We start from the raw sequence: 24,028 nt of genomic DNA on the forward strand, positions 1-24,028 counted from the left end.
CGATACGGGAACGACGGCCATACTTAACATTGCGTACTCCACCAGATAGCAGCTTTAACTATACGCCGAAAAAAGCCGAACGGAAACGACGTAAAAGAATGCGACGGCCGCTCGTACGTTCGTGGATCGTCGGAAATAGCTAATTTGCATACTCAACAAGATTACGACGGGAACGCCACCCAGCAGACGCCGAAGAATTGCATCTAAGATCCGAAGGCGTACGAAGACGTACGCCTGTCGGATCTAACCCAGATGCCGTCGTATCTTGTTTTGAGGATTCAAAACAAAGATACGACGCGGGAAATTTGAAAGTACGCCGGCGTATCACTAGATACGCCGGCATACTTTCTTTGTGGATCTGCCCCAAAGTGTTTATCAAGGAGCAATTATCTGCGATGATCAGCCCTGGACACAGACTGTTGCAGATAATCGATCCAGGAGCAATTACATGTGAGCGGCCACAATGAGCTGCAGGAGCTGTCAGCCTCCCATTGCTTTGACTCACAGCTAATCGCCAAGAACCCCCAGCTGGGTCTACCACATGTAATCACTACTGGCCCCCTTCACAAGTGTGAACGAGGCCTAATATTTTTTCAGGCACTGACACAGAACTAGAAAACAGATCTCATAAGGTATGAAAGCCAGAAACAGTAAAGAGACCTACGTTTTTTCAGATCAGCAGCGTACATATTTGTCGCAGTACAGATTTCCTTAACGGAAACGAAACCCTCCAGAGCAGGCCCGGACTGGGACAAAAAATAGGCCCGGGCATTCTAAGCCGAGCAGCCCATTTTGTTAAAAAGCAAAGTTGCGGTTTGTCACTTGCCACATCACCTGCCACAAGTTGCAGATTGTCCCTTTCACGTCACCTGCCACAAGTTGCAGATTGTCACTTGCCACGTCACCTGCCACAAGTTGCAGATTGTCACTTGCCACGTCACCTGCCACAAGTTGCAGATTGTCCCTTTCACGTCACCTGCCACAAGTTGCAGATTGTCCCTTTCACGTCACCTGCCACAAGTTGCAGATTGTTACTTGCCACATCACCTGCCACACGTTGCGGATTGTCACTTGCCACGTCACCTGCCACAAGTTGCGGATTGTCACTTGCGACATCACCTGCCACAAGTTGCAGATTGTCCCTTTCATGTCACCTGCCACAAGTTGCAGATTGTCCCTTTCATGTCACCTGCCACAAGTTGCAGATTGTCCCTTTCATGTCACCTGCCACAAGTTGTGGATTGTCCCTTTCATGTCACCTGCCACAAGTTGTGGATTGTCCCTTTCATGTCACCTGCCACAAGTTGCGGATTGTCACTTACTACATCACCTGCCACACATTGTGGATTGTCCCTTTCATGTCACCTGCCACAAGTTGCGGATTGTCACTTACTACATCACCTGCCACACATTGTGGATTGTCCCTTTCATGTCACCTGCCACAAGTTGCGGATTGTCACTTACCACATCACCTGCCACACATTGTGTATTGCCACTTGCCATGTCACCTGCCACAAGTTGCGGATTGTCACTTGCCAGAAGTTGCGGAATGTCACTTGCCACAAGTTGCGGAATGTCACTTGCCTGCCACCAGATGCAGATTGTCACTTGCCACCTCACCTGCCACACGTTGTGGATTGTCACTTGCTAAGGTGGTGTTTTGCTTGTCAGAGTCAGGTAGCAGAGAGATGATGTAATCTCCCTGCTGCCTGCACAGTGAGGGCGGAAATTACTGCCGGTATGCAAGGCGGGCACGGGGCGGTGAGAGATGTCATCTCTCTGCTCCCCCGGCCGCTGGCTTGTTGATTGGCCAGCCACCCACAGAGCCGACCAGCTGACCGGCCACTCTCTGACTCTTACTCGCTGCGGAACCACCCGCTCAGACTCTCTGGCACCAAATTCCGCAACTAAAACAGCGGTGGGAGGGGGTATATATATGTGTGTATATGTATGTATGTATGTATATACTGTATATTATATATATATATATATATATATATATATATACACCCAAAAGGTGTCCCAAAGTCGGACTGCATTGCATTGCCGGTTTGAAATCATGCAAGTTCAGATGAACTCACACAATTTCAAACCGGCAATGCAGTCTGACTTTGGGGGCGATTTGTCTATTCAAATTGCCCCCGAAGTCGGCAAAAGTAGTACAGGAACTTCTTTTGGGAATTGGTGCGGCGCTGCAAAGTCGATGACACACTGATTCGTACAGTACTATTTCTGGCTATAGCTGCTGATTTGGTATGCGATTTAACATGTCAAATCGCATGCCAAATCGGCCCAATGTGAATGCAGGACACCTTTTGGGTACAAGAACTTCTCTCACACAATGTCTGACACCATCACTTTGCCCCTTTCACACTCGAGGCACTTTTCAGCCCTTTTCATGCGTTTAGCACTAAAAATAGTGCCTGAAAAGTGCTAGTAGGGTGCTTTTAACCCCCGCTAGTGGCCGTGAAAGGGTTAAAACCGGCCGCAAAGCGCTGCTGCAAAGCTTTGCCGATGGTTCAAGGGCGCTGCCCCTTTGATTTCAATGGTCAAGGGAACTTTAGGAGCGGTGTCCTGCTAACAGCATCTTTGGGGCACTGTAAGGAGTGGCAGTGCACCGCTCCAGTGTGAAAGCCTCCTGGCTTTCACATTGGAGTGAAAGGAACGGCTCTTTCAGGGCGCTTTGCAGGTGCTAGTTTTAGCGTTATAGCGCCTGCAAAGTAACCCAGTGTGAAAGGGGTACAAGAGCATTGCTGGTTGGTTTAGAGAGTTTAGTAACCTGTAACAACCAGATTTCATGATTCTGCACTTAGGCTTCTTTCACACTGGGGTGCTTTGAGGGCGCTTAAGAGCTAAAAATAGCGCCTGCAAAGCGCCCTGAAAAAGCGTCTCCCAGGGCTTTCACATTGTAGCGGTGCGCTGGAAGCACGCTCAAAAAAGTCCTGCCAGCCGCATCTTTTGAGGCACTGTAGGAGCGGTGTATGCACCGCTCCTAAAGCGCTACTGCCCATTGAAATCAAGGTGCAGGGCTGCCGAACTGCTTTGCTGGCGGTTTTAACCCTTTTTCGGCTGATAGCGGTGGTTAAAAGTGCCCCGCTAGCGGCCGAATAGCGCCACAAAAAGGACAGTAAAGCGTCGCTAAAAACAGCGGCGTTTTACTGCCAACAGCACACGGATCCAGTGCGAAAGTAGCAATAGACCAATTAGGCAATGATTCATAGTTGTGTACTACGAATCACTGCATTTTCACTGTTAAAGAAGTCCATTTAGTTCTGATTGGCAGCTGTGGAGAAATACCTCCTCCTGCAAGTAAATATATATTTTATTTTCATTGATATCATGAGACTGGCAGACTTTATCAGCTTCTTCTTACTAGTGATCCAACTAGCAAGAAGAAGCTGATGAAGTCTGAAAATCTCATGATATCAATGAAAATAAAATATATATTTACTAGCAGGAGGTATTTCTCCACAGCTGCCAATCAGATTCTTATTTCAGGGTCGTTTAGGCATTTTTATTTAACTCCTCATTTAAAACATTGACAGGTAAGCTAAATAAAAAAAAACATTGACAGGTAAGCTATATAAAAAAAAAACATTGACAGGCAAGTTATAATAAAAAAAAAAAAAAAAAACATTGGCAGGCTGCCATACTGTGTCACTTACCTTTCTAGACGTCCAGGTCCTTTTAAGACATCAGGCCTCCTCCAGCAGCTCCTCCCCCTTCACGGTCACATGACCGGCCTGACGTAATGAAGCCCTCCTTCCTTCTAAGGCTAGAGCAGAAGGCTGGCCGGCGGCCGTGAAGGCGGCTGTGGAGCCTGCCGTGGTGAGCGGCGCCGCCGTGCCAGCACAGGGAGAAGCCCAGCCGCTGCCTAAGAGTGTGGAGGGAACCTGGCCGGACACCTGCCTAATACAAATGCGGCCGTCTCCGCGGAAATCTGCCGCGAATTCGGCCGCGATCTTGGCGCAAAGAGGCCGGCTGAGCGTGAGGAAATGTTAACTGGCGGCCTGGTATCCGAGGCCCACCGGGCATATGCCCGGTGTGCCCTATGGCCAGTCCGGGCCTGCTCCAGAGCCAGGGACGGCTGACATTCTTCTGTATAGAGTGGGTTGCAAGGCATAGTGGGTGAAATGTAAGGGAGATTCATGGGTGCCAGACACTTCTTGAATGCAAAGAGATTTATATTGGGAGAGAGGGTTAGGGCCGGGACACCCTTAACCACTTCCCGCCCGGCCTATGGCCGATTTAGTGGTTTTGAAATCCTGACTGGACGTCCCTGGTCGTCCTGCAGGATTTAATGCCACGCCCACCCGTGGGGGAGCGCAGCGCGGCGATCGGTAATGCGGGGTGTCAGTCTGACACCCTGCATCTCCGATCTCGGTAAAGAGCCTCCGGCGGAGACTCTTTACCACGTGATCAGCCGTGTCCAACCACGGCTGATCACGATGTAAACAGGAAGAGCCGTTGATGGCTCTTCCTCACTCGCGTCTGACAGACACGAGTATAGGAGAGCCGATCGGCGGCTCTCCTGACAGGGGGGGTTCACGCTGATTGTTTATCAGCGCAGCCCCCCCTCGGATCGCCACACTGGACCACCAGGGAAGCCCACCCTGGACCACCAGGGAAGGGCAAATTAAAAAAAAAAGCATTAAAAAAAAAAAAAAAAAAAAGTCTTAAAAAAAAAAAAAAGCTTTTAAAAAAAAAAAAGATGCCAATCAGTGCCCACAAATGGGCACTGACTGGCAACATGGGTAGATCAGTGCTGCCCCACAATGTCCATCAGTGCCACCCCAAGTGTCCATCAGTGCCACCCCACAGTGTCCATCAGTGCCACCCCACAGTGCCCATCCATGCCCAGTGCCCACCTATCAGTGTCCATCTGTGCCACCCATAAGTATCCATCAGTGCCACCCATAAGTGCCGCCCATGAGTGCCCATCAGTGCCGCCCATGAGTGCCCATCAGTGCCGCCTATGTGTGCCCATCAGTGCCGCCTATGTGTGCCCGTCAGTGCCACCTATGTGTGCCCATCAGTGCTGCATACCAGCGCCGCCAATCAGTGCCACCTCATCTGTGCCCGTCAGTACTACCTCATCGATGTCCATCAGTGCCATCTCATCGGTGCCCATCAGTGCCGCCATATCAGTGCCCGTAATTGAAAGAGAAAACTTACTTATTTACAAAAAAATTAACAGAAAAAAATAAAAACTTATTTTTTTTTCAAAATTTTCAGTCTTTTTTTAGTTGTTGCGCAAAAAGAAATTGCAGAGGTGATCAAATACCACCAAAGGAAAGCTCTATTTGTGGGGAAAAAAGGACGCCAATTTTGTTTGGGAGCCACGTCGCACGACCGCGCAATTGCCATTCAAAGTGCGACAGTGCTGAAAGCTGAAAATTGGCTTGGGCGGGAAGGAAAGTGCCTGGTATGGAAGTGGTTAAAGCGGGGGTTCACCCTATAAACAAGAAAAAATAAATAAAAATTCTTCTAGCATAAAATCAGGCATTGTAGCGCGAGCTACAGTATGCCTGTCTCGAATTTTTTATCCCCGTACTCACTGTGTAATCGTACATAGACGATTCCGACTGCCCACGGGGAATGGGCGTTCCAATCCAGACGGAAGGTGATTGACGGCCGGCTCTGGCGCGTCACGCTTCTCCGGAAATAGCCGAAATATGCTTGGCTCTTCACGGCGCCTGCGCATAGCCTGTGCGCAGGCGCCGTGAAAAGCCGAAACCTACTCCGGCTGTCTTCGGGGAGCGTGACGTGCCAGAGCCGGCCGTCAATCATCCTCCCTCTCCATAGGCACGCCCATTCCCCGCGGGAGTCGGAATCTACAATGTACCAGTACACTGTGAGTACGGGGATAAAAAATTTGAGACAGGCATACTGTAGCTCGCGCTACAATGCCTGATTTTATGGTACAATGTTGACACTGAGGGTGAACTACCGCTTTAAGTTGCAATGTCAATTGGCAGACTCCGAGACTTCTATAGGTAGACAGCCATGCAACTTCTTATGCCAACAGTCTTAGAACACAATTTGTAACAAACTCCTTTACTTTTATACAGTCACTTCTTGTAGATTCTCAGCCCACTGAGCTCCCAGTCTCTCTTACTAGACTTGCTGATTTACTGCCACTGAATCCCGTGAGCTCTTCTAATCCTCTTACTTTAGTGTCTTCCTCAAGCGTCACCCCCGCTTCCCTGCTGAGTCCCTGGCTTGGCTCTCCAGATACTCCTCAAGTGTCACCCCGCTGGCTGGGTCCCTGACTTAGTGAATGAGTAAATAATTAGTGCAGCGCAAGTGAATAAAACTAAAAATACAAAATAGGACAGGATTATCCTCCACCAAGGCTAATGGGTGGCCTCTCACCTCAACACTTCGACCTGTGGCTAGGTCAAAGGGCAAAAAGAAAATTCTCCTCAGAATAGTAATCAGCTTAAATGGGCACAACTCCGAATCGACCACCAGATGGAACCAGCGAGTAATATGCAAGGCAACACTCTCCCATATAACAATTACAACTCGGCACACAGCATCCTCACACTCTTCTTCCGAAGAGAGTGTTGCCTTGCATATTACTCGCTGGTTCCATCTGGTGGTCGATTCGGAGTTGTGCCCATTTAAGCTGATTACTATTCTGAGGAGAATTTTCTTTTTGCCCTTTGACCTAGCCACAGGTCGAAGTGTTGAGGTGAGAGGCCACCCATTAGCCTTGGTGGAGGATAATCCTGTCCTATGGGTCACAGATCTGACGAAGATTTCTGCACTATTTATCACTATTGTGTTTTTTGGAGCACCTTTATCACTTTGCACTTTATGGACTTTATTTAAATAGTTTGAATTATTGTGATATAATTTTGTATTTTATATTTATTCACTTGCGCTGCACTAATTATTTACTCATTCACTTTGAGATATTTTTTGGATTATATCTGCAGTGCTGGCTTGCATATCTAGTTTTATTTGCATTTATATTTTTCCAGCGCTGAATCACTTTATATTTTTGGGTCCCTGACTTGGCACCTGCTGAAGTTTCCTGATTCTTCACTGTCCCCGGTTGGTGAGAATGCTGCTCCGGTACTTGCTTCAGCTACTCACTGTGGTCTCTGGCAACAAGGTGGCACATACAGCATTATAAACCTGATAGGCGTTCTAATCCCTCTCCACTTTATTCAAAATTAAAAAAAAGTTTTTCCTTTAGTTATACTTTAAGTAAATCAACCCCAATAATTTCCATATTTAGGTTTCTGTGCATTATTGTTGAGAGAACTGATCCAAAAAGCCAAAGACTACTCAAAATAGGCCATTATATTTTTACATTCCTTAAAGTGGTTGTAAACCCTTTACAACCACTTTAACCTACAGGTAAGCTTAGATTAAGGCTTACCTGTAGGTGCAACAAATATCTCCTAAACCTACACAGTTTAGGAGATATTTGCAGAAAAGACTGCACCGATGTCTTAGACAACGGCACAGGCGCACTGAGCGTGCCATTAGTGAAGGTCGATCGTGCCATCACTGACGGCTCCCGTGCATGCGCCGGAATGACCTCCTCGTGGCTGTGGCCAATCAGAGCTCCGGATCCGCGATACCCGGAAGTCACTCGGGTATCATGGCGGGGGCGGAGGAGAGGAACGAGAGTCGCTTTGGCGGCTTCGATCTCAGGTAAGTAATTCATAATGAGCTAGTATGCTATGCATACTAGCTCATTATGCCTTTCTCTTGCATGTTGTTTTTTTAAAGAAATGTATTAGAGGGTTTACTTCCTCTTTAAATACCACATGCCTTGACCACTACTTAATTAACGCACAGGCGAGAGCACGTAGCTATACGTCGGCTCTCGCACAGGCCACTAGGGGCGCGCTCGCCGCCGGAGGCGCGCGCCCCCCGCTCGCTCCCGACTCCCGTGCGCGTGCCCGGCGTGCACGATCGCAGCCGGGCACACGCGATCGCTCGTTACAAAGCGGGGACCGGGAGCTGTGTGTGTAAACACACAGCTCTCGGTCCTGTCAGGGAGGGAAATGCTGATCTTCTGTTCATACAATGTATGAACAGAAGATCGGTCATTTCCCCTAGTGAGGCCACCCCCCTACAGTTAGAACACACCCAGGGAACACACTTAACTCCTATCCCGCCCCCTAGTGTTAACCCCTTCCCTGCCAGTGGCATTTTTATAGTAATCCAATGCATTTTTATAGCACTGATCGCTATAAAAATGCCAATGGTCCCAAAAATGTGTCAAAAGTGTCCGAAGTGTCTGTCATAATGTCGCAGTACCGAAAAAAAATCGCTGATCGCTGCCATTACTAGTAAAAAAAAAATATTAATAAAAATGCCATAAAAATTCCCCCTATTTTGTAAATGCTATAACTTTTGCGCAAACCAATCAATAAACGCTTATTGCGATTTTTATTTACGAAAAATATGTAGAAAAATACGTATCGGCCTAAACTGAGGAAAAAAACTGTTTTTTTAATATATTTTTGGGGGATATTTATTATAGCAAAAAGTAAAAAATATTCATTTTTTTTTCAAAATTGTCGCTCTATTTTTGTTTATAGCGCAAAAACTAAAAACCGCAGAGGTGATCAAATACCACCAAAAGAAAGCTCTATTTGTGGGATAAAAAGGACGCCAATTTTGTTTGGGAGCCACGTCGCACGACCGCGCAATTGTCAGTTAAAGCGACGCAGTGCCGAATCGCACAAAGTGCTCTGGTCTTTGGGCAGCAATATGGTCCGGGGGTTAAGTGGTTAATGTCTTTTCATGCGCTATTTACCGAGCGTTTTTAGCGCTTTGCTGTAAATACCGCAAAACAGCATTGTGTCCAGACACCTAAATATCGCACGCGATCTGCTTTAGTGAATGGAGCCCATTGTGTCTGTCTATTGTTGTGACTTAGATGGGGTTTAGATCACATTTCATGGAAAATTACTGCAGAAAACAGTCAATCCCAAGGGGTTCACATACTTCTCCTTGCCATTGCAATTGTTACAACCACACTAAAGATGAATTCAACATTTCCAAACCGTCCTATAATTTGCATTTCCATTTGAACATAAAAAAAAAAAAAAAAAAAAAAGACCAGATTATTGAAAACATTTTTACATTCACGCAGCCATCTTTATGTCTACAGAATAGGTAGTCATATGTAAGTCATGTGTACTTTTATGGTTACCGTGTCAATAAAGTATATCTAAATCCAAGCACAAAAATTTTATATATTGCAGCTAACAAGTCCTTACATATGCTGGTTGCATTAGTCTTCTTTTTTCATAATTTTCCCAAATTTTTCACCTGGTAATCTAGCAAAGAAACACATTTCCTGACCCTTCATAGCTACATTTACTCCTCCACTGTATTATGCTTGTTACCCAGGTTGGACTTCAAACATTGTAGATAATATGGATCTCCTGGGCTCTAAATAATAGTAAATAATTGTAACCAATACTACTACTGAGAAACATAAATATTAAAAACAGTGAAATAAAATATATAAACAAAAGTGCTTATATGAGAGTTCACAGTAGCGCAAGAATAACATCTAATTAATTCAGTGCGCAATACAAAAATAAAAGTGATAAAAATATCAAAATATGAAAAACAAAAAGAAGAAAATGTCCAATAACAGTCCTCTTTGACCAACGATATTCATACAGAATAATAATTAACAGCAGAGCTTTTTTTTCTTAAAAAACAGGTGCAGGAACTCAACCACGACCCCATTCAGATTTCACAAACAGTAGAAGGGTCTTAAAGGGGCATTCAATACCAGGATTGCATTACATACATAGTGTAGAGTTCAGGGGGTTACACACAGAGGGCCAGATTCACAGTCATTTACCCTGGCGCAGCGTATCAGAGATACGCTACGCCGCCGTATCTTACCTGGCGGAATTTCGAATCCAGGAAGATTTTGCGCCGTAAGTTACGGCGGCGTAGTGTATTTCTCGGCGCGTATTTCAAATTGGGCGGGTAGGGGACGTGATTCATTTAAATGAAGCGCGTCCCTGCGCCTGATTAAAATGCGCATGCTCCGTTTCGAAATTTCCCGCCGTGCTTTGCGCAAAATGACGTCGCACCGACGTCATTTTTTGAACGTAGACGTGAGTTACGTCCTTTCCTATTCACGGACGACTTACGAAAAAAAAAAATACAAAATTTGACGCGGGAACGACGGCCATACTTTAACATGGCAAGTCTATCTATACGCCACGAAATATCAGCTGTAACTATACGCCGGGAAATACATACATAAACGGCGTATCTGTACTGTGACGGCCGGGCGTACGTTCGCGTATCTAGCTGATTTACATATTCTAGGTGTAAATCAGCATACATGCCCCTAGCGGCCAGCGTAAATATGCAGTTAAGATACAACGACGTAGGAGACTTACGCCGGCCGTATCTTAGCAACATTTAAGAGTATCTCAGTTTGAGCATATGCTTAAAGTTGCGACGGCACGGATTCGGACTTACAACGGCGTATCTACTGATACGCCCATCGTAAGTCTACCTGAATCTGGCCCATAGTGTAGAGTTCAGGGGGTTACACACAGAGTGCAGAGCTGTAACTTGTAAACACAAAAACCAGACTTCTGTGTTTACAAGTGATTGTGGTGAGCAGGCACCAAAGGGTCTGAGCCAGAGGTGGTGGAACTGAGTTCCCCCAAGTTCCCCCTGAAAAAAAGCCCTGATTAACAGTAATATCCTAATTAGGAAAAACACCAAAAGAAATCGACCACCGTTGTGTGTCATATCCGACCCACTCCCATCAGACAGCAACTCACCAAATCCAATTTCCTATCATTCTCATGGTTAGGCTAATACACCATAAGAATCAGTTGTTCAAACATTCCTTAGCAAGCACCCTCTGACGAAGTCGGAAGTGACGAAACGCGCCTGAACGTGACTGTACGGCAACCGGAATCATCGCATCAACGTTGTGAGAGCGATTGTAATTGGTATCAGCCAGCGTGGAGGTGGTGAGACTGAAGGGGATCCCTTTACAATGCCATGATCTGTACAATGTTTGATACACAATGTTTTACATGTGAGTGGATTGGATACTGGTTTTAGATAAAAAATTGTACTTTGACAATTTTACGCTAGTGGACCCTTTATTTTTTATGTTTACCTATAGATGTGCACCTTTATTGCAAGAGTGGTGGAGAAGTGGATTGGCTTACTAAGGAATCTTTTAACAACTAATTCTTATGGTGTATTAGCCTAACCATGAAAATGGTAGGAAATAGGATTTGGTGAGTTGCCATCGGATCAGAGTGGGTTGGATGTGATACACGGCAGTGGTGGATTTCTTTTGGTGTTTTTCCTAATTAGGATATCACTAAGAATTATTATTCTGTATGAATTTCGTTGGTCAAAGGTAAGAGGACTGTTATTGGACATTTTCTCCTTTTTGTTTTTTTTATATTTTGATTTTACATAAAATATGTATATATATATTTTTTTCACTTTTATTTTTGTATTGAGCGCTGAATTGATTAGGTGATTATTGTTGTGCTACTGTGAATTCTCATATATGCACTTTTGTATATATATTTTATTTCACTGTTTTGAATATTGGACTTCAAACATGTCTGCCTCTGTCCACCTCCATTATATAGGGAATCAGTGGTGGCTGGTGCTTCAAATTCCCCACCAGGTCCACACTCACCCCATCCACGGCTTCTCCTCCCGACTAATCTGGTCTTAAAGCAGAGTTCCAACTGCTTATTTTTATTTTTTTCAGGAAAATTTGTTTTTGTTGTAGCGCTTACCCCGAAGGAGCCGCTGGTTTGTTTTGGGATCTACTCTGTTTGACTTGGCTCACCCCTATTTAATTTACTCGAACCCTCCCTTGACACATCAGAAGTCTGGTATTGCAGGGTATTGTGACCTCTGTTTGGCTGGAGTCACAATAGCAGGCACACAATATGGCAATAGTATTACCTGTTTTCTTTGGATGGTCCCTCCAGACTAGAAAATACACTCCACACAGCTGATATATTTAAATCAGAAAAGACAAGTTTACTTTATGTGAATTTAGCAAACAGGCTTAGATTTACATCACAAGCAAGCAACTGGCAGGTAATGACTCACTGTGATTTAGTAAGGGCCCTTACTGGAATCAGCAATTAGTATCAGCAGTTAAAGGCCTAAACTAAAGAATGATACCATTCACTTAACTAAACTAGGCAGTCTATGCTTGCGAGCGCCCTCTAGCGGGCAGTCCTGTAAACAATTAGAGCTCACGTTGCGGCCGGTTGGTGCACGTTAAACTTATAATCCAAAGCTACACAACAGAGTATCTGGAAAAAGTAAATGTTGGTGAACTGATCGCTCGTCAGCGTCAGTCACTTCTATGAACACTTAAACGGTTAATAAGGCCTCCAAGTCTCAGCGGGAGGCCAACATGTGTCTCCGGCCTGCGAGGTGGCACTAAGGTGTCTGTCTGAAGGGGAAGTAGGAGTTGAGCTTGTGCTCTCTCACCCGACAGGCCGATACGCCTGAATTCTCCTCAGAAGGCGCGTTGGTAAAACACTGCTCCGCATGAAAAGGATCCTGGACGAGGGCACTCCACTGCTTCAGTTGTCAGCTGGGCTGCCTCTTCTATCTCCGGAAACACTGGCTGGATACTGGAGTCTTGCTTCCTTCTGGATGGCTGGTCCCTCGGTGGGTTTAGGACCAGGCTTCTGCCCTAGCAGCACAACTGTGTTGTGTCAGCAGCTCCGCAGAGGAGAAGAATGCAGGTCCCGAGAGAGCGAAAACAGCCCCTCCCTCTCCTTAAGTAACCTCCCCCATAAGTCTGTGCGGAGGTGTCACATGTTCAAGTGACGCAGGGCATTGTGGGGAGTGTAGTCTGTTTCTCCTAAGAGTCAGTGGAGTCCAAATCTCCTGCTACTTGCTGTCCCACAATGCATCACTTTCTTAAAGGTATCTTACATATTTACAAGCAATAATAAAGTTTCAGCGGGAATGGCCTGTCATTAGACTTCCTAGTGAAATTACTCACATTTTACTTATTGATTGATTGCCGATTTCACAAACAAAGATATCTTTTATTCTGCCTTGATGCCATTTTCCATATTGCATGTGGACATGTGAAACCCACAAGCACTATCTTCCCAGCACACGATCCAGCTGAGTGACCAGCAAGCACCGCCTGTTGTTGCGCATGCGCAGTATCAATGGCTCGCACATCGTACACTTCAGACGTTGCGATCACAACAGGCGGCGGCGTTGGAAGTGCCCGCCCAGTTGTGATGGCAATGAAGCCCTCGGCGATGCCCACTGACTCCTGGGAAATGATGACACACATCTCCCAGGAGCACCAGCGAGCACGGACGCCAAGGGAAATGATGTCGGGCGCCACAGAGAGGAAGTGGCAGAATACACAGGACAACATAGCAACAGTGCTGAAGGGGTGAGTAAAAAATAAATAAATTAAAAATGTTTTTGCTTATGCACAATGCTGTAGATTTATGCAAAGTTTTTTTTTTTTTTGGTGGAACTCCGCTTTAAGATATGCTTCCCGCCCTGATTGGCTGGGAGGAGAAGCCGGAAGACAATAGCGAAAATTGATTTGCTAATGTCATAAGTGGGTGGGTTTGGGGTTCAGCACTCTGCGCCCGAGCCCAACCCTTTTGAAGCCAATCATGTGCTTCCAAAAAAAACTCATAAAGACCTATGAGTCCGGCACCCAGCATAGAAATTAGGGGGGCAGTGCCCCTGCGCCCCTTAGGGACTGGCTGCCGCTGCTGTAGATTGTTTTGCTATCTGTTTATCTCACAGAAAGTGACACGGACACTACATTTCTGACAAGATCAACAGATATTTTCTAAACTTGCTGAAAATGTTTTTAGCCTGAAAAAAGAAAAACATTGCAGCACTAGGGGCCAGTTAACTGAAATATATAACAATTTTTGTTTTTGGCCATAGATGTACTTAAAGTGGATGTAAACCCCCAAAAAAAATGTTTAATGTCACAATGTAGAGAATAAGATTTCCTATCATCTGTGCCCAGTCTTGCCACACAGAGTTAATCCAGCGCTGAGCAATCCTCTTTTTATTGTTCAGTGAAATAAAACAGACTTCCAGATAAAGACCAAAGTCCTTGGGTGACAGGTTATTTACATATTTTGTGCACTAGCTTGCAGACAAGCACAACTTATTGTCTATGTATATTCTGATGGCTGTTTACACTGAACTGTGGATCACCCCATATTTTGTAAACATTTAATCAAAACACAGGAAAGACAGCCAATCCTGGGAGAGCTGGACGGAAGAGGAGAGGAGGAGAGGGGAGGGGGATGTGAATTGTGCACTTTACAGAAGCTGTGCATGTCTGCAAGCTAGTGCACAAGATATGTAAATAACCTGTCACTCAAGCAAGGAATTTGGTCTTTATCTGGAAGTCTGTTTTATTTCACTGAACAATAAAAAGAGGATTGCTCAGCGCTGGATTAACTCTGTGTGGCAATACTGGGCACAGATGATGGGAAATCTTATTCTCTACATTGTGACATAAAAAAAATTGGGGTTTACATCCACTTAAAAGTCATTGGGGTTTCCTTATTACAGTAAAACCAATTCACATCATATTGCAGCGCCCTGCAATAAACAAGAGGTGCGTTGGGGTGCAATTAACTTGCATTGCACATCTACAGTGCGTTGCAGTAATGAACCTCAATATGCGGGTCACAGAGCACATTATACCATGTGTTATAGTATGAATGAGCCCTTAGTAACATACCGAGATCTAATACTGTACATAAGGTAAACTTATTTATGGAATAAGTTGTGCCATGTCCTGCAAAAGAAGAACTGTGGAATCGTAACAGTGAAAGAAATCTGTAGACAGCTATAATTATCTAAGATTGCTCAAAAATGCAAATTTGCCTCCCTACAACCATGGCAGTGTTCTGTACTCTGCTGTGTACGGGATGTCCCCAGAAACCTCATTTCCTGCTTGAGTCATTGCTTTTCCCAGAAGTCCAGTGACAAGCATCCTCTGCAATTCATTCTTGGTGAGATACTTTCTAAGACAAATGCATGCCTAACTTAATGCTGAGGCTGCAACTTCTTGCAGACTCATAGGTGTGCGCAGCCTATTGCATTAGGGCAGGCATGTCCAAAGTCCGGCTCGCAGGCCGAATGCGGCCCTTGTTCCGGTTTAATGTGGCCCCCCTGGTAATTTGTATATATATATCTTTTGCGGCCCCTGGGCTACTAAAGATATATACTGGGCCAGATTCACATAGAGATACGACAGTGTATCTCCTGATACACCGTTGTATCTCTGAGTTTCGTCGGTCGTATCTATGCGACTGATTCATAGAATCAGTTACGCATAGATATGCCTAAGATCCGACAGGTTCTGATCTTAGGGTGCAATTCCAGGCCGGCTGCTAGGTGGCGTTTCGGTTTATTTATGTGACAAATATGCAAATGAGGAGATACGCCGATTCAGAAACGAACGACCGCCCGGCGCTTTTTTTTTTACGTCGTTTGCGTTCGGCTTTTTCCGGAGGATAGTTACCCCTGGGTCTATGAGGCGCAGCCAATGTTAAGTATGGCCGTCGTTCCCGCGTCGCGATTTAAACATTTTACGTCGTTTGCGTAACTCGTCCGTGAATGGGGCTGGACGCCATTTACGTTCACGTCTAAACCAATGACGTCCTTGCGACGTCATTTAGCGCAATGCACGCTGGGTAAATTTGCGGAAGGCGCATGCGCTATTCGATCGGCTCGGGAACGCGCCTGATTTGAATAGTACACTCCCCCTAGCCGCGGAATTTGAATTCCGCTGGGGGATTTACGATACGCCGCCACAAGTTTTGAGGTAAGTGCTTTGTGAATTACCCACTTGCCTCAAAAACTTGCAGCGCCGGATCTTAAATCACATAGGTTACGCGGATCTAAAGATCCGCTAACCTATGTGAATCTGGCCCATATACTGTATTTATCGGCGCTACCTCAGAGGGGACAGGGAGCGGACATAACAAGCGCTTACTCAGCGGCATCTGTACTAGGAAGTTCTGTCTCCTGAGCTGCCATTGGACGACTGTTCTGTCTATCATAGAAGGCAGGACTTGGTATTAAAGAGGGCGCCAAGAAAACAGAATATTCTCCTGCATGTGATCTGTTAGCGCTCGTCCGGTCCCCTCCCTGTCCACTCCGAGGCTGCAAATGGGCATGGATCAGGCTGCATTCATGGCAATGGGGAGGCTGCATTCATGGCAATAAGGAGGCTGCATTCATGGCAATGGGGAGGCTGCATTCATGGCAATGGGGAGGCTGCATTCATGGTCACTGACCCTTATTTTGCTTCACAGTTCTTTATTTAAAATAGTTTTTTTCCCCCTGAAATTTCCCTCTTAAAGTGAAGATGCGTGTTTTATGCCGATAAATAAGGTATACATAAAATAACACTCCGAGCTCATCCTTAGTGTTGAGCGGGGCTCAGGGATTCATTGGGGCCACAAAGGATATATATCTATATAGATATCTATATCTATAGATATATAGATAGATACAAATAACACGCCCAAGCTCAACTCTCCACCACACACGGCCACAAAGGCAGGAGAATTCTTGTTGGGCAGTGTATTAGTACTCGGACAAACACACTTAGACTGAATTTTAATGGTTCAAAGAATGTCAGGCAAAAATGGTCGGCCTCCACGCATGTTCACTTCATCAAATCTGGCCCTCTTTGAAAACAGTTTGGACACCCTGCATTAGGGTGTGCACCTCAAAGCTCCAACACACATGCATGTGTGACATATTTACCGGCCTTTTCCCCAGAAGTCCATTCTAAAACAATGAAGGACCCGGGCAGCAGAAAGAGAGACAGGAGGGGTGGCAAATATTGGTATCAATCCCCTGTATTTTCTTTCCTCTGGCAGCTGAATGTCAGCGAGAGGGAGGGGAGGAGAAGCCTACTTTCAGCTCCTGCAGGAGGAAAATACAGATCAGTTCCACTAAATCCCCGCCCCCCGCCCCTGCCGCCTCTCCTGTCCAGGTTCTGGGGTTGGCAGTGAAGATGGGCACCACTCTAATTAGGCCCCTTTTCCCACGGCCGTTCCTATCAGTTTTTCAGGTGGACTTAAAGTGGAGGTTCACCCGGAAATAACATTTTTTAACCTTAGATTCCTGCTCATTTTGTCTAGGGGAATCGGCTAGTTGTTTTAAAATTGAAGCAGTACTTACCGTTGTAAAGAGCGATCTTCTCCGCCGCTTCCGGGTATGGGCTGCGGGACTGGGCGTTCCTATTTTAATTGACAGTCTTCCAACAGGCTTCCGACGGTCGCATCCATCGCGTCACGATTTTCCGAAAGTAGCCGAACGTCGGTGCGCAGGCGCAGTATAGAGCCGCACCGACGTTCGGCTTCTTTCGGCTACTCGTGACGCGATGGATGCGACCGTCGGAAGCCTGTCAATCAAATAGGAATGCCCAGTCCCGAAGACCATACCCGGAAGCGGCGGAGAAGATCGCTCTCTACAACGGTAAGCACAGCTTTGATTTTAAAACAACTAGCCGATTCCCCTAGACAAAATGAGCATCAATCTAAGGGTAAAACATTTTTTATGGGTGAACTCCCGCTTTAATCGATGGGTGTAAACGGACCTGTCACACTTATCTGGACTCATTCTTACTATTTCACAATGTCCATTACAAAAAACTGCCTACTGACTGTGACTAACATGAAAAAAAAATGTCTATCTGCAAAACGCTGTGGTCAAAAAACATTGTTTGCCAATTTAACCACTTGCTGCCCTGCCACAGTACATTTACTGTGGTAGGGGACCCGTTCATGACATGTCGGAATGTCTGATCGTGTGTACGCGGCGTAACACTACACTAATGCCGCGCACACACGCTCAGAATTTCCGACAACAAACGTTTGATGGGAAATTCCGACCATGTGCAGGCTCCATCAGACATTTGCTGTCGTAATTTCCGACAACAAAAATTTGATCGCTGGATCTCAAATTTTCCGACAAGAAAATGTGTTCTCGTAAATTCCGAGCGTGTGTAGACAATTTCCGACACACATCTGAATCAAGTACAAGACGGAATCGCTCGGTCTGGTAAGATTAGCATTTGTAATGGAGATAGCACATTCGTCACGCTGCAAATTTCTTTAATCGTTTAATGCAGCGCATTCTCTTCTTCTTTATAATGCTAGAATAATGAAGTTGTTTTGCTGCTGATATTCACACAGAGATCAAACTGAAGAGCAGTAACGGACTGAAAAGCACAAGGGCTGAAAAGCGCAAATTGTCTCTCACCAAACTCCTACTAACACGACATTAGCAGAAGGAGCCCAAAGGGTGGCACACTTGGTATTGAACTTCCCTTTTATAGTGCCGTCGTACGTGTTGTATGTGACCCCGTTCTTGGCGATCGGAATTTCCAACAACATTTGTGCGACCGTGTGTATGCAAGACAAGTTTGAGCCAACATGTGTCGGAAAAAAAATACACGGTTTTGTTGTCGGAATGTCCGATCGTCTATAACACATGACATTCTACACTCAGAGTCACAATAAGTGAACAAACTAACTCGCTAGTAGCAAATTGAGCCCTGTGGGAAGGAACCTTTTATAGTGTGGGGTGGGACAATGAGCACTGAGCCATGATTGGACAAAGTTATCATCACTTTCTCCAATCAGGGCTCTGACGGTGCTCTGCGCCATAATTGGCAAAGCTTTGCACCTGACCAGCGGTCAGGTGCATGGCTTCATCCAATTAGGGCCCTAGAATGCACTGTGCAGCGCGCAGTGCATTTTAGGGGGCTCGGCAGGCAAACATCCCAAATTCGTGTGTTCACCGAACGGGCGAACAGATGATGTTCGGGCCGAACTTTTGCTCTGCCCGAACCGTTCGCCCAACTCTATTTTCTATATAAGGGTATATGCATGTTAACCACTTCAGATCCGCGCTATGGCCGAAAGACGGCCGCAGCACGGACCTGAACTCCTGGGTGGACGTCCTGCTGTTTTCTTCCGTGTTGCGCGCTGCTGAGGGCGCACATTGCGGAAAAGCTGTGCTGGCTGTGTCATGCGGGTGCCGATGTGCGTGCCTGGTGGCTGCGATGTCCGCCAGGTACTCGCGATTGGCAGTCACCGAGCCAGGGATGTGGATGTCTGTGTGTGTGTAAACACAGACATTCACGTCCTGTCAGGGAGAGGAGCCCAATGCTGTGTCCCTTGTATATAGGGACACAGATCGGTCACTTCCCCCAGTCAGTCCCCTTCCCCACAGTAAGAATCGCTCCCAGGGAACACATTTAACCCCTTGATCGCCCCCTAGTGTTAACCCCTTCCCTGCCAGTCACATTTATACAGTAATCAGTGCATTATTATAGCACTGTTCACTGTATAAATGTGAATGGTCCCAAAATAGTGTCAAAAGTGTACGATGTGTCCGCCAAAATATCGCAGTCCTGACAAAAATTGCAGATAACCGCCAATACTAGTAAAAAAAATTACTAGTAGGTAAATCAAACAAGAAGGAAAGCTGGAAACCTACATATTCCTGGCTACTAAACAAACAATGGCATCAGATTGGAAACAACCAATTGTGTATTTCCAAGATGTTAAACAGAGAATAACAGGCACTACAATGCTGGAGAAGTCCGCGACTATCCTGACCGATACCCAACAAACTTGGTCTTTTTGGATGGACTACCATCAATTACCTAGAGTGGATTTAGAACTATTAGGCCTCGTACACACGACCGTTTTCCTCGACAGAATCCATCAAGAAAATTGGTGGCAGAGCTTTTTTGCCGAGAAAAACGGTCATGTGTATGTTTTTCATCGAGAAAACTGTCGAGGAACTCAACGAGAAAAAAAGAGAACAAGTTCTCTTTTTCCTCGTCGGGAGTCTCAATTTCTTCGTCGTCTTCCTCGTCGGGCTGGTTTTCGACAAGAAACACGTTTGTGTGTATGCTTAGAAACCCGCACATGCTCAGAATAAAGTATGAGACGGGAGCGCACCTTCGGTAAAAGTAGCGTTGTAATGGAGATAGCACATTCATCACGCTGTAACAGACTGAAAAGCGCGAATCGTCTTTTACCAAACTTTTACTTAAAGCGGTGGTTCACCCTCAATAACAACATTCTAGCATTAAATTAAGCATAGTAGCGCGAGCTACAGTATGCCTTTATTTATTTTTTTTGCCCCGTACTCACTGTTTAACCTCCCTGGCGGTATGATTCTGTCTGGAATTACGTACCAAAAGCGGTACAATTATTTGCAAGGAAATTTGGTGATTTGTATTGTATGCCTGTAATTCTTAGGAATAACTCACTTAAATCTGACCAAACAAGAATCTAATAGGCATCCCGGGTATGACATTTTTTTAAAAACAAAATTATAAATTATAATATAATAAATAATTATAAATAATTATAACAAATAATTATATAATTCTAATAAAAATTATTCAATAATGTAATCAAATCAAAATCACTGAAATTTTCTCAGTTGCAAAATTGTCGCTGTCATTATTTTTTTTATGACGAATTTCCCCACAAATCGCTATCGCACAATTCTGCAAGTGATTATAATTTATTATCGCTGTTTTTTAGCTGATCTAAAACCATTTTTGACATAAAGGGACACTTTTGGCTGCTATGGACAATCTACAGTTTGCAGGGAGAAAGAAATATTTTTATTATATAAAATGACATGTAGGACACTGGGCAGACCACTAGGGACAAGGGGGGTGTGTTTTTTTTACATACAGTACTGTAATCTATAAGATTACAGTATACTGTATGTATAGTGTTTGTTTACCTTTTTGAATTTGGCGCCGATCTCCGCTCCCGTGCGTCGTAACGTCGCAGGGAACGGAGATCGGCGGCACAGGAGGACGCTGTGTGAATCGAGCGAGGTCCCGCTCGCTCACACAGCGTGGTGACATCGCTGGATCCAGGACAAGGTAAGCCAGCGCACGCTGCAGGCTCTGCATATCTACCCCGAATGTGACTCGGGGATACCGATTATAGCAGAAAAAATCAACCCTGATTCACGCTCGGGGATACCGCCAGGGGGGTTAATCCTATAGTGAAGATTCAGACTCCCCGCGGGGAATGGGCGTTCCTATCCAGAGGGAAGATGATTGACGGCCGGCTATGGCACGTCACGCTCCCCGAAGATAGCCAGAGTAGACTAGGCGCAGGCGCCGTGAAGAGCCAAGTCCTATTTCGGCTATTTCCGGAGAAGCGTGACGCGCCATAGCCGGCCGTCAATCATCTTCCCTCTGTAAAGGAACGCCCATTCCCCGCGGGGAGTCTGAATCTTCACTATAGGATTAAACAGTGAGTACGGGGCAAAAAATAAAAATAAAGGCATACTGTAGCTCGCGCTACTATGCTTATTTTAATGTTAGAAAAAAAAAATGTTTATAGGGTGAACCCCCTCTTTAACACGCAGTAACATGAGATTAGCAAAAGCAGCCCCAAGGGTTGTGCCAGTGGAATCGAACTTCCCCTGCCGTCGTATGTGTTGTACGTCACCGCGTCTGAGAACGACGAGATTTTGTCTTGACAGTGTGTACGCAAAGAAAGCTTGTCAAGATTCTCGACAAGCCTAATAAGGAACTCGTCGAGGAAAACGATGTTTCATTTACGACGAGTTCCTCGGTCGTGTGTACGAGGCCTATCTTTTACGAAAAATATTTACCGATATACTTCTCTAAAAGAAGTGACTTTAGCAGAATGATGTTAATAAGGGCACCAAACATTTTGTGACTAATGGTTGTGAAAATCAGAACCTTCCAAAGGCAACCACAACCTTACTGAATGACACACATTACAATTAGGTTTAGTCTTCTAGGTGTACATCTTACCTGGTTAGATAGGGGTGAGCATGGAACTGTGGAGAAAATATTGGTGTCCGCATCCCTGGAAGTGTCAGCATTAGAGGGGGAACGGGGCGTAAAGTAGTGAGTTCTGGCCGCAGTGCCACCCGGCTATGTCCCAAGCTGATGACAGGCACATGGGCAGGCAGTCCATCTTTTGGTCGCTTTTCATCTGTGGCAGGCTCAGAAGGAGAAGATGGAGAGCCACATGGACGGTGAGCAACCGGTGTACTGATTGTCACATCAGATTGTCTCTCTGCAGGGCTACCATCTTCTTCCATTGTAACATGTGGGTAGTCCAGAGGTATGCTTTTGTCATCGGTAGGACACATGGGCACACAGGTCACCTGAGAAGAAGCATAACAGATCAGAGGAATGATCCTTCCAGTGAACCCCTGAGCACCTAATGACCAGTCTAGGTTCTTTACACAGCCTGCTATCAAACATCAGGTATCCTTAACCACTTAAAGTGGATGTAAACCCCAAAAAAAAAAAATTTTTCTTTGCTGTCACAATGTACAGTATAAGATTTCCTATCATCTGTGCCCAGTCTTGCCACACATAGTTAATCCAGCTCTGAGCAATCCTCTTTTATTGTTCAGTGAAATAAAACGGACTTACAGAGAAAAACCTTAGTCCGTTCCGCCCCCTTGCTGTGAGTGACAGGTTATTTACATATCTTATGCACTAGCTTCAGACAAGCATTATTTTTTAATTCCCACCCCCACTCCTTTTCTGAAGTCATGTGGTTACTTTTCTGGATTTTGACTGGATGTTAGTGATCATAGCAGAATTTAGTGTAAGGGGAGTGTAGAGGTGGTCGGGGAGTCTACTGACATCACGACTCCACCCACAGAGCTCCAGACAACAGACCCACCCACAGAATCTGCAGTTTTTCAGTTCTTATAACAGACAGAGGGGAGACATTTGACAGGTAAGGATACATGCAGGAGGCATCTATATCCTTATAGATCAGCACTATGGCAGTAGTGTAGAAAGGATGAGAGTCGGATTACATCCACTTTAACCACTTGCCCACCAGGTGAATTCTGGCACTTCTCTCCTTCATGTGAAAATCACAATTTTTTTGCTAGAAAATTAATCAGAACCCCCAAACATTATATATATTTTTTTTAGCAGACATCCTAGGGAATAAAATGGCAGTCATTGCAATACTTTTTGTCACACCGTATTTGCGCAGCGGTCTTACAAGCGCACTTTTTTTGGATAAAAATCACTTTTTTGAATTAAAAAATAAGACAACAATACATTTTGCCCAATTTTTTTATATATTGTGAAAGATAATGTTACGCCGAGTAAAATGATACCCAACATGTCACGCTTAAAAATTGCGTCCGCTCGTGGCATGGCGTCAAACTTTTACCCTTAAAAATCTCGATAGGCGACGTTTAAAAAATTCTACAGGTTGCATTTTTTGAGTTGCAGAGTAGGTCTAGGGCTAGAATTATTGCTCTCACTCTAACGATCGCGGCGATACCTCACTTGTGTGGTTTGAATACCGTTTTCATATGCGGGCGCTACTCGCGTATGCGTTTGCTTCTGCGCGCGAGCTCGTCGGGACGGGGCGCTTTAAAAAATTTTTTTGGGGTTTTCTTATTTATTTTTATTTAGTTTTATAATTTTTTACACTGAAAAAAAAAAAAAAAATTGATCACTTTTATTCCTATTACAAGGAATGTAAACATCCCTTGTAATAGAAAAAAGCATGACAGGTCCTCTTAAATATGAGATCTGGGGTCAAAAAGACCTCAGATCTCATAATTAGACTTAAATGCAAAAAAAATAAATAAAAAAAAAAAAATGTAATTTTTTCAAATGACAAAAAAAAAAATGTTTCTTTAAGAGGCTGGGCGGGACTTTCTCCTTCAGTCCCGTCCCCGCTCAGCTGCCGGACACATCCGATCCCCTCCGCCGCTACCGACGGCTCCGCTAAGCGGCGGAGGGCGCGGGAGAGCGGCGGGAGGGGGGGGGGCCCTCTCCCGCCACCGATAACGGCGATCTCGCGGCGAATCCGCCGCGGAGACCGCCGTTATCGTGTACACCACCGCCCCCTGAAAAGATGAATATCTCGGTTGTGGCAGCAGCTGCTGCCGTTATCGAGATATTCAACTTTAAAAAGAGGAC

At 45.3% G+C, this 24,028-nt stretch overlaps 1 protein-coding gene across 1 annotated transcript in view; it reads right to left on the bottom strand.

The window, feature by feature from the left end:
* The window catches only part of LYL1 (LYL1 basic helix-loop-helix family member), a 51,308-nt gene that overhangs the window by 14,312 nt on the left and 12,968 nt on the right, over positions 1-24,028 (bottom strand). Inside the window, exon 2 of the mRNA XM_040346505.1 lies at positions 21,872-22,230. Within this exon, the coding sequence (XP_040202439.1) occupies positions 21,872-22,215 (344 nt within the window). The 5' untranslated portion in view covers positions 22,216-22,230. The remainder of the gene's footprint in view (positions 1-21,871; positions 22,231-24,028) is intronic.

Source organism: Rana temporaria, chromosome 3 (assembly GCF_905171775.1).
Source record: "Rana temporaria chromosome 3, aRanTem1.1, whole genome shotgun sequence".
Taxonomy (NCBI): Eukaryota; Metazoa; Chordata; class Amphibia; order Anura; family Ranidae; genus Rana; species Rana temporaria.